The sequence below is a fragment of the Colias eurytheme genome, chromosome 17, assembly GCF_061535395.1.
Source record: "Colias eurytheme isolate Ceu_HAF_F1 chromosome 17, ilColEury1 Martin Lab GWU primary, whole genome shotgun sequence".
NCBI classification, from domain to species: Eukaryota; Metazoa; Arthropoda; class Insecta; order Lepidoptera; family Pieridae; genus Colias; species Colias eurytheme.
Genome location: NC_142996.1, coordinates 9,371,211 through 9,388,512, shown reverse-complemented (window position 1 = coordinate 9,388,512; position 17,302 = coordinate 9,371,211). Strand labels below are relative to the sequence as shown.

General features: G+C 34.8%; 2 protein-coding genes across 2 annotated transcripts; one reads left to right on the top strand and one right to left on the bottom strand.

The window, feature by feature from the left end:
• The first annotated feature begins 284 nt into the window (after positions 1-284).
• Positions 285-1,928, top strand: LOC149901420 (uncharacterized). The gene is made up of 2 exons (XM_090111696.1): positions 285-731; positions 906-1,928. Exons 1-2 carry the CDS (start codon positions 396-398, stop codon positions 1,296-1,298), a joined length of 729 nt encoding a protein of 242 aa, XP_089967822.1. The 5' UTR covers positions 285-395; the 3' UTR covers positions 1,299-1,928.
• A 274-nt stretch (positions 1,929-2,202) lies between these two features.
• Positions 2,203-17,229, bottom strand: LOC149901419 (macoilin). Its single transcript, XM_090111547.1, has 14 exons — positions 16,981-17,229; positions 16,209-16,350; positions 15,509-15,635; positions 13,903-14,063; positions 12,366-12,476; positions 11,763-11,951; positions 11,329-11,500; positions 10,507-10,626; positions 9,991-10,211; positions 9,329-9,501; positions 8,240-8,329; positions 7,341-7,479; positions 5,817-6,021; positions 2,203-5,309 (listed from the first exon to the last, which is right to left on the bottom strand). Exons 1-14 carry the CDS (start codon positions 17,058-17,060, stop codon positions 5,128-5,130), a joined length of 2,112 nt encoding a protein of 703 aa, XP_089967673.1. The 5' UTR covers positions 17,061-17,229; the 3' UTR covers positions 2,203-5,127.
• Between the last annotated feature and the right edge of the window lie 73 nt (positions 17,230-17,302).

The window sequence follows — 17,302 nt, the reverse complement described above, 5'->3', positions numbered from 1 at the left end:
CCAAAATAATTAATTTCATCTCTTTTATGTCGTACTATATGAATGGAATCGATATTCACAAATTCGATTTAATCGAGTCGAACTCGATTAAGCCCCAAACTGTTTTATTAGCATTAAGATTTAATTAATTGCAATTAATAACTTAAGAGTAATTGGCTTTTTCCTCCCTTTACATACTTAAAAACTTTTATATTAAGATATTTTTCCTTCAGTAAAAAATATCGTGAATTAATGTCTTAAGTCACATCACAAATGTCAATTGTCAAATGTCAAAGTTAGTCAATACCTAATCAATATTTTGGGATAATCTTCCTGCCTGTTGTCTGTTTGTTTATTTTCTGTTCAAAAATATTTAATATTTAAATAAATGAATTTTTAGGTTTTCTATTCTAACAATGCGTTGGAGTGAAAATACTACCCTGGATTTCGTTAAAATATACCTTAAACACGAATTGTTATGGAATAACAACCATCCGGATTATAAAATGAGACACAGAAGGATTGACGCGTATCGAGATATTTCGTCAGAATTTAAATCATGCACAAATTTATCACTCACACTTCCCGAGGTTAAGATGAAGATAAAGAATTTGAGATCGACATATATGCAAGAAGTGTACAAAGTATTAAAAAAGTCTAGTCCTGATTGTATGTACAAACCTTCACTAGTCTGGTTTGAAGATATGGATCGGTGTCTAAAAAACACTGCTGTGCGGCGATATACATCTAGCGTTAGTTCCTTTATGACTTTCATTTAAATTCGATTGCTAACAATTTTGTATATTGCTTCTTTCATTGATTAATTAAAAAATTAATAAATGCAACAAGCAGTGAGCTATCAGTAAATATTTCGATTTCGTGGATACTTAAATGCATTATTCATTTTTAATTGTCTTAATTTTCAGTTACCAGAAGCCCAAGAAGTAGATTCATCATGCCAAATCTGGGTAAACCAAATTGAGACGAGTTTAAAGGAAGAAATAGATCCAGACCCTCTTATACCGCAGTCTGATGAAAACTGTGACTCCCCTAAACCAGCCAATTATAATGAAATCAAAGACGAGTCAGAATCATCAACACCTTGTAAAAAATTAAAAAAGAAAAAGTTTAAACACAGTAAATCATATAATTCAGAATCTCATGTAACAACAGAGAAGGAAGACGAGTTTGATATTTTTGGTAAATACATAGCTTCCCAACTTAGAAGTATGCACTTACAGAAAGCACTAAGGTTACAATTGGAGATACATGGGCTGGTCAATGAAGCAAGGGTGTCGGAAATAAATAATGATTGTTAATTTTCTAAATATCACTCACATAAAAGTGTGAGAGTAATTTTGAATAATAGAGCGGGAAGCTAACTTAAAATGAAACACAGTACACATTTTATTTGTATTCTTCACTGAACTTGTAATAACTGTTTGCGAACATGTTGCCCTATCTGAACTGGTTGCAGTTTCAATTTTATTTTCTTTAATCATAATTCATAATTATACAAAGCAGTAGTAGTTCCTGAGACTAGAACATTCAATGAAACAAACTGCAGCTTTTTGAAGTGAAATTTCTGTATCGGGGTCGGAAAAAAAATGTAGTGTAACATTTTTTCGTTACACGTGACATTTTTCCGTTACGCGCCATCTTTTTCTTATCCCTACCACGCGTGATTCGGCGTATTTCTGTAAAGTTGCATATAGTAAATTATTTTTTGAAAAATAAGGTCATAAAGAAGTTTCACTTCTAACGTGTGTACATGCACACATTTTTATTATAGAAGAATTGCAAAATTTATTTTATAAGTATTGTTATAATTATGAATGTAGAAATGTTATTACAATTTAATGACATTAATAATTTATTGTGGCATTTGAAAAATGCTAGAAATTAAGTTTTAATTTTGTAAAATGTGAATATTAATTAGATACAATCTTTTAAAAAGTGTGTATTTTATTTGCACCTTACTAAATAAAATTTTTAACCACCTCTGACCTCTGGTACATTGGTGATGAGTAGAGAACTGAAGAATACTCCGTTTGGTTCCATATGGGTGCCAACATAAAAAAAATCGGTCTGACAGACTGATCTATTTCTATCTAATGAAAATCGATCAATGAAACACACAGTGTGCTCATCCCATAAGTGGACATGGGAATTTTAATAGTTGTAAAAGATCCATATTAAAAGGGGTACAAAGAAAAAACAAAATGCAAGTCTGATTTTTTATTGCTGTTACAGCATCCGTTTATAATACAAACAATCATTACCGCTTATGTTTCACTAGTGAAGATCCAAATCAATCACTTGTACGATTTTTAATCCCTTTTCGCGCTCAGGTCATTTTTATTGTTCATGAAAAAATATATCCGTGTCTATGCTGCTGACGTCTATGATCCACGTTCGAAATCTTAACAAAATAAACTTAATCCTATTTAAGTACTTAAACACAAACCAATCCGATGTTTTTCAAAAAAAAAATATCAACAACGGAAGATCAACTTGGTATTTGGAGGGCAGTGCGCATTTGATGTTAAAAAAATTCTAAACCTAGCGTATAAATAGGCCAATTTACACTCTCCGACGTACGATATTTGTGACCGACACGACATGTCGTGAGGTGTAAATTGGCAGTAGTCAAGACTAGATCGGAGAACAAAATATGTCACAATCTCGTATGTAATACGTGTTATTCAGATTTTCCGTCGAATGTGCGTTAAATCTACAGTTTGATAGTCATTACTTGTAAAATTAAACAACAAATCATCATTTTTGTATCGAAAACTTAAATTAAAAATATTTTAGAAGTTATCCTTGATTGGACATTACAATTATCATAGTCTACAAAACAATGGAGTTTAATTGTTTAAGTAATTAGTAAATGCGAAAAAAGAATGGAAGAAATTATGGAAGCGTAATCTCAAAGTAGGCGGTACTTATAAGCGAATCTCTAACATGGAAATATTAAGTCCATTAGAATAGTACAAGAACATAGAAGTAGCGAATAGAAAAGATTAAAGTTAGTTGTATTTTTGGAAACAAGAAAAGGGAATTTAAATCTTATCAGAGATTCACTCATGTGTACTACGCCTTAAAACAACCACGGCAACACTAACATGCAATATCTATTAAAAATTATCTTAAAAATTAATTTGCATATTTAGGATTTAGAATTAAAGCTCAATTCAGTACTTTGGAAAATAAACCTACGAACATGACCTCCCAACTCAGAGAAAAAAATCATTTCCCTATATATTATCAATTAATGCTACAGGTATTGCATGTTAGTTTCAAACGGCCACATATTTTCCAAATGCACATCTTTTTTTAAAGAATTTTAGCGTTTATGTGGAATCAACAAAAAAAAAGTATTGCCAACATTCCAAAAATAGAATTAATCTATGAATTTAACTTTTCAAGGAATCATGTACTGTATTCCAATGTAAGTATGGATAAAAATGTGTACGAGAAATTATGTTCTCTCCTTCGACTGAGAGAAATTTTGCGTCAGATTGAGAGAAAAAAAAAAATTTAAGCCTCGTCCACATTTTCTCATAAACAACCATATTTTAATCTGGCAACAATGGCATAACTTCAACTGACAGGTGTCAAAACTAAAAACGTCACTGTCATGGTTTCCCCCGTTTTTTATCAACAATATTATCAGCGTAGCGTCCCAACAAAGCATAATCGTAATAAAATTTAAAACAACGAATGTATAATTTTCTAAGTATACCCGCTAATACATTGAAACATTTCGCTCCAGTATGAAATGCTGTCTTACTTTTGACGTTTTCATGATGACGTCATATTACTTAAACGAAACGCTTCAAAGTACAAGCGGAATTGCTTACACATTACAAAAGTAGTATCAAAAAGTTATATTCTCATTATTCAATGAAGCTCTTAAATTTGTAAGGACCTTTTTAATTACTAGTACTAACGTTACAACAACGAAACAATTGAGACGCCATTTCGGCTTGAGATAAAAAAGTATATCTCTAAAGAGTATTTACTTGTCATGGGACAAAACGATTTTGTACTTCAATGACTTATCTAGAAACGCCCGAGCGACGCTACGCCGTAACAGAAAAATATCCAAGTAATTATTAGAACTAGAAAAAACACGAATCAGATCATTTTGTACAATTTATCACATGAATTAAACAAAAAAACTCAGCAGCGAGCGAATGGAAGGACTGAACGAACGGTAAAATTATTCGTTCAAATATCTCCAAAAAAATACTATGACTAGCGCAGTTTAATACGTATTTGTACCTAACTTATTCCGAGGGTATTTATGTATTATGCGTACAAAGGATATCGGACGAATAATCTTATCATCAATGAAAAAATAAACGCTCTTTAACACGGTATCATTGTCTCACCGATGCCTGTATGGGGGTCCAAGTGGGAAATTATAGAGAAACAAATATTGAGATCAGTGAATCTCCCATACAGATATCGGTGAGGCGTTTTCAGGCGGTCCAAGCTCGGTCTTCACTTTGGGGCTGATATTTGAGCGGTGACGGATTTGCTGGCCTTTGATATTTTAAGAAATAAAAAATGTTATTTTCACTAGCGTGAATGCCAATTTAGTTTCTAACAACATAAAATTGCGTGTTTCACATATTTAAATGAAGAATTTAAATGCATGTTTATAATCTCATAAATAATACTGATAGTATAGGAAAATCATCCTTAAATCTGACATAATATTGCAATGTAACTGCAAATTTTAAAGAAAGCCACAAAAATACTGATAACATTTTAATCTAGTAGAAAAAATAAAAACCTGCCAGTCAAAAAGGCCTCCGCTCAAACATCCACTAATTCCGAGTCGTTAAAAAATACAACCGTCAACAGTGTGACGTCACATTGAAATATTTTCAAAAGCAATGCGAAATTTGTACATTAAATATCTTGAACGGTCACTTCAACAGAACCAAAGGTTAAACCTTGTCACAACACTGAACACCATTCACGATTCTATTATTTATCGACACGGTTCACTATTGCAATTCACTTTCGAGACGGGTTATAACGTCAAATTTTCAACATTTTGCACTTTTTCCAGATGTTTCATGGTAATGACTAATGCCCCTCTGTAGATCTTAGAAGCACTATAGTTCATGTTTAGGCATCCGAACATAATTGTTTAGGTGTGTAAACGGATGCATTAGGATCAAGGGGTGAACCATCACTTAGCCGCAACTTTGACACTGTCCCGGAGACTGGTGTTACGAACTCTGTCGGCATGACTGCTAGCATTTGAGCTTTCAATTCTTCTATTTCTTTTTCTTGTCTTGATATTAAACCTGGAATGAGGCGTGATGAAATTAATTCATGGTGACGCTTATTTGCTTGTATCGATTATTTTTATCGAATTTTAAATCATTAACATACTATGAACATTGAACAACCAGATGCACAAATGTCTGAACACCGTTGATTAAATCATCAATTAACATCTTATTTTGTGGCACTAAGGTTCAAAGTATTTATTATAACTCTCATTAAATACTCTGCCTAATACACAGATAGGCAGAGATTTGTTTTGGACAATTTTTTTGCACGTTTGTCAGTTTAGTTAGAAAATGACTTGTGTGCTGGACACAGAAACATGATCACCTACTTGTTCATAAAGAAAATATCCCATACTGCCACACTAATGAACTTTTTGATATATTTTTAATAACAGCGAATGGACTTTTTAAACAAACCTGCAAAAATAACCAATACAAAGGTACAATACATGAGGCGGTGATATATAAATATTAACAATCATATATGCATCAACTAGTATCATTATTAGCAGTATTTACCTTCCTGTATATGCATATGCCGCTTAGCGTCCCCTAGCGCAGACAACAGATCCAACTTGACCCTCGTCTCCGCAGATAGCGAGCGCTCCAAATGCGCGGCTCGTTCCTGTAGCGCGTTCCACGCGTGCGCCTGCGCAGCTACTGCTGCTGCTGCGCCTGCGCCAGCTGCGTCGGATTCCTCCTGCCGCGCTTCTAGCGTTCGCACCTGTATAATAATATAATCCATACTATAATATTATAAGAAATTACACGAGAGGCCAGTTTAAATATTAGTTTGAATGTAGTAAGAATGTACTGCGATTCTACACAGCGACCTAATTGATGTAGGTAGTTGATAACAAAACGCAGCTAGTCAACGACTATTAGCAAAGTGAAGGTAGTTGGGTCAAACGTCATATGAACAACGTCCGAGCCCCTAGCCACGAGTCAAAGGAACGCGGCAATTTATAGTATGCGACAGCTAAGCATGTTCGGACAGGAAACAGTGACAACTATATTGACAACTACTCATCCACAAAAATATTAAATCAAAAGTTACGTCTAACAATATTATAAATGCGAAAGTAACTCTGTCTGTCTGTCTGTTACCCAATCACGCCTTAACTACTGAACCAATTTTCATGAAATTTGGTATAGAGATATTTTGATATCCGAGAAGACATAGGCTACTTTTTATCCCGGGAAATAGGATGTTTTATCCCGGAAATCCCACGGGAACGGGAACTATGCGGGTTTTTCTTTGACTGCGCGGGCGAAGCTGCGGGTGGAAAGCTAGTATATTATAAGAGTAATGTGTGAGTGCTGCTATGCACATTTACACACGTAAGTAAACGCGTTGGCTTGCGCACGCGTACACGCACGTACGCACTTGTATGAACGCATACGCACGCAATATAAAACGTTCATGTACGTACACTTTCGTACATAAGACTTGAAAAAAATCAAATTTGCATACACATAAAAATATGATTTCTATATGTAGGTAATTTATTAGTAACAAGATCAGTTTTCTCATGTTTTTTTTAAGCTATTGCATAGCTTCTATCGTGGTCCTTGAGCGCGGGGATCGAATCCAGAAATTCCGTAACGAAAAAACCTCACGCTCCGCACTCCGACGGGCGCGGAGGTGTGGCTTGAAGGCATAGCATGCAATAGCTTTACCGCGGCAGTCCCCGAGTGCCACACGTCTTTTTTTTAATATTTTTTTCTTGAAATTGATATTTATTGTTTTAACATCGCAAGCATTTGAATGCCATTAAATGCTTTATATATATAAACATTTCACTTGCGCGATTCAGAGCGAGGTGTCGCTACAAATATAAATTTAGAAAAAATTGAATACTTAATACCTAATTGAATACTTAATAAATATAAATTTTTATGAATTGAAATTTATAAAAATTTATATTTATGAAGCATTTTGAATGCCATAAACAAAAAATATCAATTTCCAGAAAAAAAAATTAAAAAAAAAAACATGAGCAACGTTTTTTCTTCGGAATCTTTTCTCTCTTTCCCTCCCACCTGGTCGGCAGCGTGTGCGAGGTCCCGCTGCAGCCGGTCGGCGCGGTCCCGCGCGCGCTGCAGCTCGCGGCGCAGCGCCGCAGCCTCCGCCTCCTGCGCGCTCAGCCGCGACCGGCACCGCGAACTCTCGCACTCACCACTACAGAAAAAAAATATATGCGTGTACTAGAGTACACACGTAAGAAGTCAAACTTCTTTATGACCTTAAAAATGTCACGAGTATGGCGTAACGCAAAATTGTCACGCGTACGGCGTAACGCAAAAATGTTACACTAAATTTTTGTCCAACCCCGATAAAGAAGTTTCACTTCAAAAAAACACAACGCTTTCTGATGATTTTTATTCATAAGTAATCAATGCATTCGATTCTAGATGTCAGATTCCGATTTTTAGAGTAACGTCTCTGGTATTTACAAAAAAAGGTTTATTGACACAAAATTGTAGCGACGCGGTTGGCACCAACCGAATCGGAGCGTCTGTATATACTAAAAATTGGCTCGACTATAATTAATAAAAACTTCTAAATAACGCACACATAATAAATCATTTCAAAATTTAATAAAAAATAAACTGAATTATTCATGCAATGAGACTGGCAACCCGCCGCGATAAAACCGCCGGCACAAGCCGGGCTGTCGACGGCATGTGTATAGGCTTACTTAACACATCTTGCACACATTTGAATAAGAATCGTGCAAAAAAGGTCTTTCAAATCGTATAAAAAGTTTGTATTTTTGATATGTAATTTTATTCCGCATGGTTGTATCCCGCAAAATAAAATTTGAAATTATTTAATTTAGTATTTTCTAGTGTTTGATTTTACACGAGTATTATACATTTAGAAATTAAAGACTTTTTATTATTTAATTTTAAAAATTTAGCATATAAACGGTACTCACTTGGTGTGTTTACATTGCGCCTGCGCACGTCGCTCCTCACTGAGCCGCCGCTCCTGCGCCGCTCGCTCTGTACTCCGCCACGTTGACATTCTGCGAGTAATATTTTATTTTCAATATATCTATTCCAATTTTAGGGCCGATTTTTCAATGCTTATATAAAACTTATCCGTCCAATAAAGTATTAAACGATAATATTAAAATGTCACGTAAACTGTCAAATATGGGCAGTTAGAATACGTTTTTTAAATGGTAGTTTTATACATTACTAGCCGCTCCGCGCGGTTTCACCCCCGTGGCTCCTCTCCTGTTAGTCGTAGCGTGATGGTATATAGCCTATAGCCTTCCTCGATAAATGAGCTATCTAACACCGAAAGAATTTTTCAAATCGGACCAGTTGTTCCCGAGATTAGCGCGTTCAAACAAACAAACAAACAAACTCTTCAGCTTTATAATATTAGTATAGATTCGACGAATAAGTTTTAACCAAGGATTGAAAAATCAGCCCTTAGTAAAATTAAATCAATTTGAACAAATCCAGAATTTTCAACACTAGCAACTATTATTTTTACGTTCTCAAACACTTCAGGAAGTTGACTATTTCGTTTTTTATAATATTATTATTATATTATTATTAACATTGTTGATAGTTATTTAAATTATTAAAAAAAAAATCGTGACGTCTGCAGCTGCGCATACGCATACCTGGAACTGTACATACATACGCAGTGCGGTATAAAAATATATTTCCTAGATCAACTAGTAATAAACTGCACTAACTTGTGCTGCAGCTGCGCGTGCGCATGCTTCACCTACGCATGTTCAATAAGCCATTGCCTAGCCGAGCCACGGCAGGTAAAGAATACTTACTCATCGTACTGACTACAAATAAACGGAGTTGCTATAAACCCTCTATTGCTTGACCGCAGTGGTTGTAGGGCTGTTTGTGTATGTGCGCGGCGAGGCGGGGGAGAGTACCGACCGTTCCGTTTCTTTCTAACTTCTAACTCATGCTCTTTCTTACCCGATCCCCGCCTCACCGCACGTACACCGCCCTACAGCCACTGCGGTCAATACAAAAGGTATACTAACTTGTGCTGCAGCTGCGCGTGCGCATGCTTCAGCTGCGCGTGTTCAGTGCGACGTTGCCGCTCCGCCGCAGCAGCCGCGGCGAGTGCCCGCCTCGCCTCGGCCTCGCTGCTTTTTGCGGCCGATAGTTCCGCGCGAACACGCTTGAGCTCCTCGCTGCATTCGCGCGCTAACTTCTGTGAGGATGTTAGTGTTTTATTCATTGACTGTTTTCAATATTTGTTGTGTGTATAATCTATACTAATATTATAAAGCTGAAGAGTTTGTTTGTTTGAACGCGCTAATCTCGGGAACTACTGGTCCGATTTGAAAAATTATTTCGGTGTTAAATAGCCCATTTATCGAGGAAGGTACCATCACGCTACGACCAACAGGGGTCCACCACCAGCCACGGGGGTGAAACCGCGCGGAGCAGCTAGTAAATGTAATAAATTTCGTTATTTAATTGCAATTATTAATCGGTAACTTTGAATAGAGAACACAGAAAGAAAACAATAAAATTTGATCAAATTGTGAGAGAAATTATGAAGTAATGCAATGTTAATTTTACAAATACAGACACTTAAAAAATTAAGACTTGAATGAAGTTTTTTACCAATACAAAGTTAAAAATAATAAATTTGTGCTCCGATATTCATAAATAAAAATCTCCCACGTTAACATACCTCTTCGCGATCCCGCCTTTCCTTTTCCTTTTCTCTTTCTTTGTTCTCCCTCTCCTTTTCTCTTTCTCTCTCCTTTTCACGTTCCTTATCTCTTTCCCTTTCTCTGTTCTCTTTTTCTCGTTCTTTATCCTTCTCTTTATTACTACTACTATCTCTATTACTCTTTTGACATTCTTTTGTATTTATTTCTAATTCTTTTTCTTTAACTATATGTTCTTTTGCTGAAATTCAAAACAAGGATTATATAATATGCTGCCTTAGCTAATGTCACACTTTGAAACCATAAAATAAAAATAAAATTTATCAATTATGTCACAAGAGTTCACTTAAAATTAGTTTTAATATAATAATTGCCGATAAAGGATATTATACAAATTCTTCTTCTTCTTCATTGATTATGGCCTTCCCGATCCCAATAGACGGATTCTGCTAGTATCCAGTATTATACAAATCATTAATTATATTCTAATTATTTTTATACATATTAGTGTAAAAAAAAGATAAGCCAATACTTACACTGTTCTGTGCTCTTATGACTATCAACACTCTCCTTATCCTTATCTCTATTTCTATGTTTTCTCTTGTCTTCTCTTACTGTACTAGCCTCTTTCTTTTCACATTTTGTTTTTGTACTACCTGCAAACATATTTGAAATCAAATAAGTTAACAATTTTGTTCTAAGAACGAAATTGTATAGTTGCTTGTTCAATTTAGTGAAAAAAAAATTATACGTAATTTGTGATTTTAAATCACAGATAATTTAACTTTAGCGGAAATCTTATATATAAAAATGAATCGCAAAATGTGTTGGTAAGCGCATAACTCGAGAACGGCTGAACCGATTTCGATAATTCTTTTTTTATTATATTCCTTGAAGTACGAGGATGGTTTTTATGTAGAGAAAACGTAAATATGTACCACGGGCGAAGCCGGGGCGGACCGCTAGTTGTAAATAAGATTTACAGTAACATGTCTGTTATCATTTAGAATTAACAAAAATAGTATCAAGTCACGACTGAGTATGGCATGTCTCATCGTTAAGCATCAACAATATAGTAAAGAAGCACCGTTTTATTCAATTGCAATAAAATAGCGAGACAAGGTGTTATAACGTCTTGTCCGGTTACAATATCACTTATATGTGCGTAATTTCAATCTTATTTGTGAAACATGTTCGTGCTTAATTTACCTACAATATACAGCTAATACCTGCAGAAGTATGAGAGTACATCTCTCTATATATCAGCTTTTTGTACGTATTTCTATTGTTTGTGTTATTTGTTATCTGGTGCAAATAAAGTATTCATTCATTCATTCATATGTAATCGCTTCAAGTACCTTTAACATCATGTCGTTCGTCATCCGGCGCGCCTGCACCCTTAGCGCATCCATTCGTATGCGCGTGCGCATGTTGCGGTGTGTGTGTTGCGTGTGTGTGTGAGTGCGCAGTGCCATTTTGAGATGTTTTCTCGCGATCCCGGCTCGCGAGGTGCTTCTCTAGCTTCTCTAGCTGTAAATTGAGATGTGTGTTAGTTGACATAACAATAAAATTTGAATAATATTATTTCAAACAATGTATAATGCTAATTGCAGTATGGTATCTCATTAATATAAAAAGTTTATTGCTGCTAATTGCAGTATGTATAGTATCTCATTAATATTATAATAGTTTAAAAAACCCGAAGTTACCTCTAATTTTCACACTTTTACGATATACTCGACATGGTAATACCTATTATAATTTTTTTTCTAGCCTTTTTTTATCAAATTACCTTAACATGCAGCTGCGCGTGCTCATGCCAGCCATTATGCTCTTTACAACGGCGTCGTACAGAGCCGTTGAGTCGCCCCTCGTTCGGCAACTCGCCCCCCGCCCCCGTACCCCCACCCCCTCCCCCCGCGACACCCACGTTTGTATTGCCGCCGTTGGGCACGCGCTCTTCTTTGCTGCTTTGCTGATTCTGTGCAACCATTTTTTGTAAATTAGTTGTTACACTATACTTGTCATGGTTAAAACAACAACGACGGTGTGAATATTATCTTGACAGTACTCTATTTAATGCTGATCTAACGAATTTAATATTTAGCGAAATTTAATTAATCACAACACGCAATGATTATTCTATCCATCACTTATTTTTATCACTTAATACTAAGAGTATACCCGATTTTATGACAAAATTTCTGTCCCTTCAACCTATTTGTAAGCGGTCTTCTGTTATATCATGATGTGTCTATTGATTAACATGACTGTGAATAATATAAAATAAAAGCGGTAAACAGCTTCTTAACGCATAGACCTTATCACTTTGACTAATCAAACAGACTTTGCCCATAAAAATGCACATTCAAAATACAATAATAAAATAACTCACTTGTTCAAGAGCGCTTTCTGGCAGCGCATCCCTCAACAACTGGAAGTAGAATTCATTTTCTGCTCGCACTTGCCGCTGCCGCCTCTGCCGCAACAGCTGACTGACATACGACTGCAAAACGAATATCAACCTTAACTCTATAGCAATAAGATCCATTTTTGAATCCCGACGTGCAATACTTCAAAGGTGACGCTGACTGACATACGACTGCAAAATGAATATCAACCTTAACACTATAGCAATAAGATCCATTTTTGAATCCCGACGTGCAATACTTCAAAGGTGACGCTGACTGACATACGACTGCAAAACGAATATCAACCTTAAACCTACAGCAATAAGACCCATTTTTTAATCCCGACGTGCAATACTTCAAAGGAATTTCAACTCTATTACCAGCGAGAATAGAATCTCATTTCGTGCGCCGTCACCTCTAGCGTAAAGTATATTTGAATACTAACCGGCGGGTTGCGGATTCGATTCCCGCCCAAATGGACAAACCTAAACTTTGCCACAATGAGATTTTCGATAGGTGGGTTCGCTAGCATCGTCCAGCTTCTAAATACCTGAGTGCGGGAAAATATTTCAATATGACATACTATGTTTTTTGCTTATAAAATTAAGCACCGTTACAGTTCGATTTTGAACCATAAACCATATAACTAAAAATTTCAATTACAATGCTGTGAGAGATTTTCTTGAAAAGTACATACTCTTTTAGCATACTGCCTCGAAGGACCACATTGCTTCAGTTATAAAATTGTCAAACCACACATTATAACTAAAAAGCTTTATCTGAAAAGTACTAATTATACTTTCTTTTTTTGTTCCTGTCATTTCCGCCGTCATTAAATTTAAAAAAATAAATACTTATATTTTGAAACAGAAAAAGCAATCAAACATTTAATTTTTCTAATATTTAGAGTCATAGTTTGTTCGCTTAGTTAAGTGCTTTACAAATGCTTTGAAAATAAAATTTAGTTTAGAAGCGGGATTCGAATCCACGTCTTTTACCTTGCCGGGGCGACACCCAGCCTCTCGGTCACTCATGATCCCGCCCGATTACTTAGGCAAGGCAAATCGAAAATCGAATTTTTCCTAATCTTTAAACTTTTTTTAGTACAAAATGTGTTCATTTTGAAGCTAAACTTCTTTAGGGCAATATCGTCACGTCATCGAGTAAGGCGACGATTTTGTTATCCTTGAACCTTCGAAAAAAGTTTCATTTCTAACACGTGTGCTCGGCACACACGTTCTTTTTATTATTTTGTACAAAAAGTGTTAATTTTTTGCTTTTGTTTTTTGAAGTGAAAACTTCTTTAGCGGCGTTGAGCACTTTTTCTGTAATGGGTATAAAATCTTAAACTCGCGTCAGGACACGTGACGTGATCGAAAAAGCGTAAGACGGATACCATTCCAAAATATCAAACATGCTGAACGTTAATAATCAAGTTTTCACTTCTGCCGGCACTCCCGGAGTGCACAACCCGTCTTTTTTTGCACAGTTACCACCAAAATAACCACAATTCCACGTTACCTTGACCCCAAAGCCGAAGGTCATGGCGGGGTAGCCGATGCAGTGCGCGGCGAGCGGGCGCCACACGTCGGGCGGCGAGCCGCGCCCGCGCAGCGCGCCCTCCGTGTACACGATCAGGCAGCAGAGTGCTACTGTCGGCACGCACACGCCGCGCTCGCCGACTGACACACAATTACTTTTGTAAACTACAGCCATAAGATTGTATATAAGCCATTAGACTGTAATCTACACTAATATTATAAAGAGGAAAACTTTGTTTGTTTGTAATGAATAGGCTCATAAACTACTGGACCGATTTTAAAAATTATTTCACCATTCGAAAGCTACATTATCCACGAGTAATATAAGCTATATCACGCTAAGACCAACAGGGGCGGAGCCACGCGGGTGAAACCGCGCGGCACAGCTAGTATAACATAAAAGATTACCAACTGTCAAAAAATTGCATACTCAAACATTTCAAAACCCATCCAGCATCTTAGACTGGTTAGATAAAGTGTTCTTTGGAATTATTAGCTAACTAGCGGTCCGCCCCGGCTTCGCCCGTGGTACATAATATTTACGTTTTCTCTACATAAGAACCATCCCCGTACTTCAAGGAATATAATAAAAAAAGAATTATCGAAATCGGTTCAGCCGTTCTCGAGTTATGCGCTTACCAACACATTTTGCGATTCATTTTTATATATAAGACTAGCGGTCCGCCCCGGCTTCGCCCGTGGTACATATTTACGTTTTCTCTACATAAAAACCATCCTCGTACTTCAAGGAATATAATAAAAAAAGAATTATCGAAATCGGTTCAGCCGTTCTCGAGTTATGCGCTTACCAACACATTTTGCGATTCATTTTTATATATAAGAAGATAAGAAGATTAGACCTATTACTAAGTGGACTGCCACTAGTCATGGTAATGGTTATTATAAGAATTAGGTTTAGAACTAATAAGAGAATACTAAATGTGTAGGAATTCTCGACAAACCAGGTATAATAGATTCTTTAGACCTGGAATATAATTGGACCATCTTATAGAATTGGACACAATTGACACAGATTTGTTCTGAGATGCAGTTACAAACTCAAATGTAAATTCTAATGTTTTAAATTGAACTTATAAACATTATCATAACCAATAATATTTAATTTATAGACTATTGATAAAATTTACAATTTCCTTATCAGCCAGAATTGAACAACAGTCATATCTTGCAGATAGAGAGCTTTCTAAGAATATTGCAAGTGATAATTATCAATATATTACAATAAATCAATAATTTTATCAGACGTGTAAATGCACTAAGCTGCATTTATTACATTATTGCCATTTATAAAGGCATATTATGTTAAGATCAATTTTACGATAAAATCAATTTTTCAACATCTTTTTTATGTCTTACAAAGGAGATGTTACTCACTAATTATGGTCTTAGTGATGATATATAACCTATAGGTTTCTGCAATAAACAGGCTATCAAGACAAGCTATTAAGAATTTTTCAATTCCAGTAGTTCCCAAGATTAGCGCATTCAAACAAACAAACTCTTCAGCTTTATAATATAAGTATAGATTTATGATTTTTTTGAATTAAAAAGATAATAATACTCACATATATTCCACACATATTGTACCCACACATAGGTACCGGCAAAAAAATATATATATTGCAATGGTATCACAAAAAAAAATATCATGTCTGACGTCAGTGCCATGCATAAAAATATTATTGTAAATGCCTGAAACAAATAATTATTATTATTTCACTGTTTCTATAGATAAAGTTGCAGGTAATATTAATTAATTTAGAATAAATAACATTGTCTATGCATAAAGTTATAATATTAATTAATTCAGAAAAAAATGTGCACCTATGTTTCTAAAATATTAGATTATTAATATAATTGAATTGTTATATTATTTGTTGTAAGCGAACTATGAATAGTACAAAATATGTGCATTTTTAATAGCTTTGGTTCATAACAAATTTATGACAATGTAACATGCTGGTAGATATCAAAGCGCTAACATTGTTTGTGGTTCAGCCTATTTTTTGTAAGATAAATATTGGTAAACCAAACTAGCGTCCTTGTATTTTAATTAAATGAACAGCCTTTATTATCACGCAAAATATGTTATTCATTAAATTTATAAAAACTATGGTTTTATATTGACTAAATAAAATTTTAAGAATTATTGTACTATTACAATTATAGAATATTAAAATATTATAACTGAGTCTTATTTTTGCTTCAAAAATAATTTTTCTACCTATAATATTAAAAAATAAAAATAATACAAAATATACTTACAAGACCCTGAAATTTGAAAGAGTCATACAGTGCTCTGAGCAATATCCAGAATGGGTAGAGAAACTCAAATCTGAACTCCAACATGTAATCAGCTACTACTATTATTGCCCAAGACATTATGAATTTTACATAAGTAATTGAACTGAAAATAATTTAATAAATCTTTATAAAGACCATGTGTAAATATAAAATTTAAGGATTATAATCTAGGAAGGTAAATTTTTGAATATTTTGAGAAAGTTGTGGACAAAACATTAAAACTTAAAAGTAATGCATTGTTTTTTTTAACAATTCTTTGTAGCATTTTATCAATTAAATATTTTTTTATATAAAAGTTCTATAAATAATTGAAACTATTACAACCTCTAAAATCCATTAGTAATTACTAATATTTTGTTAATTTATTAAATATAAAAATGCAGCTACATATTTGAATAACCGTAAGTTTTATGCAAAATATTTAATGTAAACATTAATGGTTCTAAGACGATTCATAAATATAGTTGAATACATAAACAGTTGGGTAGAAAGTGCATGTGAATCAGCAGCATATTTCACACGTATTGTTTCAAGCATGTCTTTTTTTTATTTTTTGTCATCACACAAGAATTATCGTGAGTTGCGAGCACCAGATGGTTTCACCAACCCACACAATCTCATACCCCCTGCATTTTGCGATGCTTTTATCAAAGAACTCTTTAATTTATACACACAAGTCGCTACTTGTCGGATCCTGTATCATTTCATAAACCTGAAAAACCTTTAAACTCACTTTCCATACATTCCTTCGGGTATTTTTGTGCGCTTTATAGGGCGCCGCATTTTGCCAGATTCGGCATTTCGCCTCTTCATATTTTTTCCTCCACCGTGTAAATCACGAATACAGGCTCCTGTTTCACAACACTTATCTAAAGAAAAACATTTAAATTAAAATGTTTTCAATGGCACTTTTTGTTGTCAATCAGCCTACGTCCTGAATTTACGAGGGAGATGAATAAAATTCGGCAAGCTCTTTTTGCGTTCACTCACAATAATAATGTTACCATGTAAATAAATAAATGTTTGTTAGGTTATAACAGACTAATAAATACTTT

Coding starts and splice junctions, on each gene's coding strand:
- LOC149901419 (XM_090111547.1), bottom strand. CDS start 17,060: ATGAAGAGGCGAAATGCCGAATCTGGCAAAATGCGGCGCCCTATAAAG. Junction 12,477..13,902: donor CCTTCGGCTTTGGGGTCAAG/GTAACGTGGAAT, acceptor TTCGTTTTGCAG/TCGTATGTCAGTCAGCTGTT. Junction 9,502..9,990: donor AAAGGCGGGATCGCGAAGAG/GTATGTTAACGT, acceptor ACATCCTCACAG/AAGTTAGCGCGCGAATGCAG.
- LOC149901420 (XM_090111696.1), top strand. CDS start 396: ATGCGTTGGAGTGAAAATACTACCCTGGATTTCGTTAAAATATACCTT. Junction 732..905: donor TGCGGCGATATACATCTAGC/GTTAGTTCCTTT, acceptor CTTAATTTTCAG/TTACCAGAAGCCCAAGAAGT.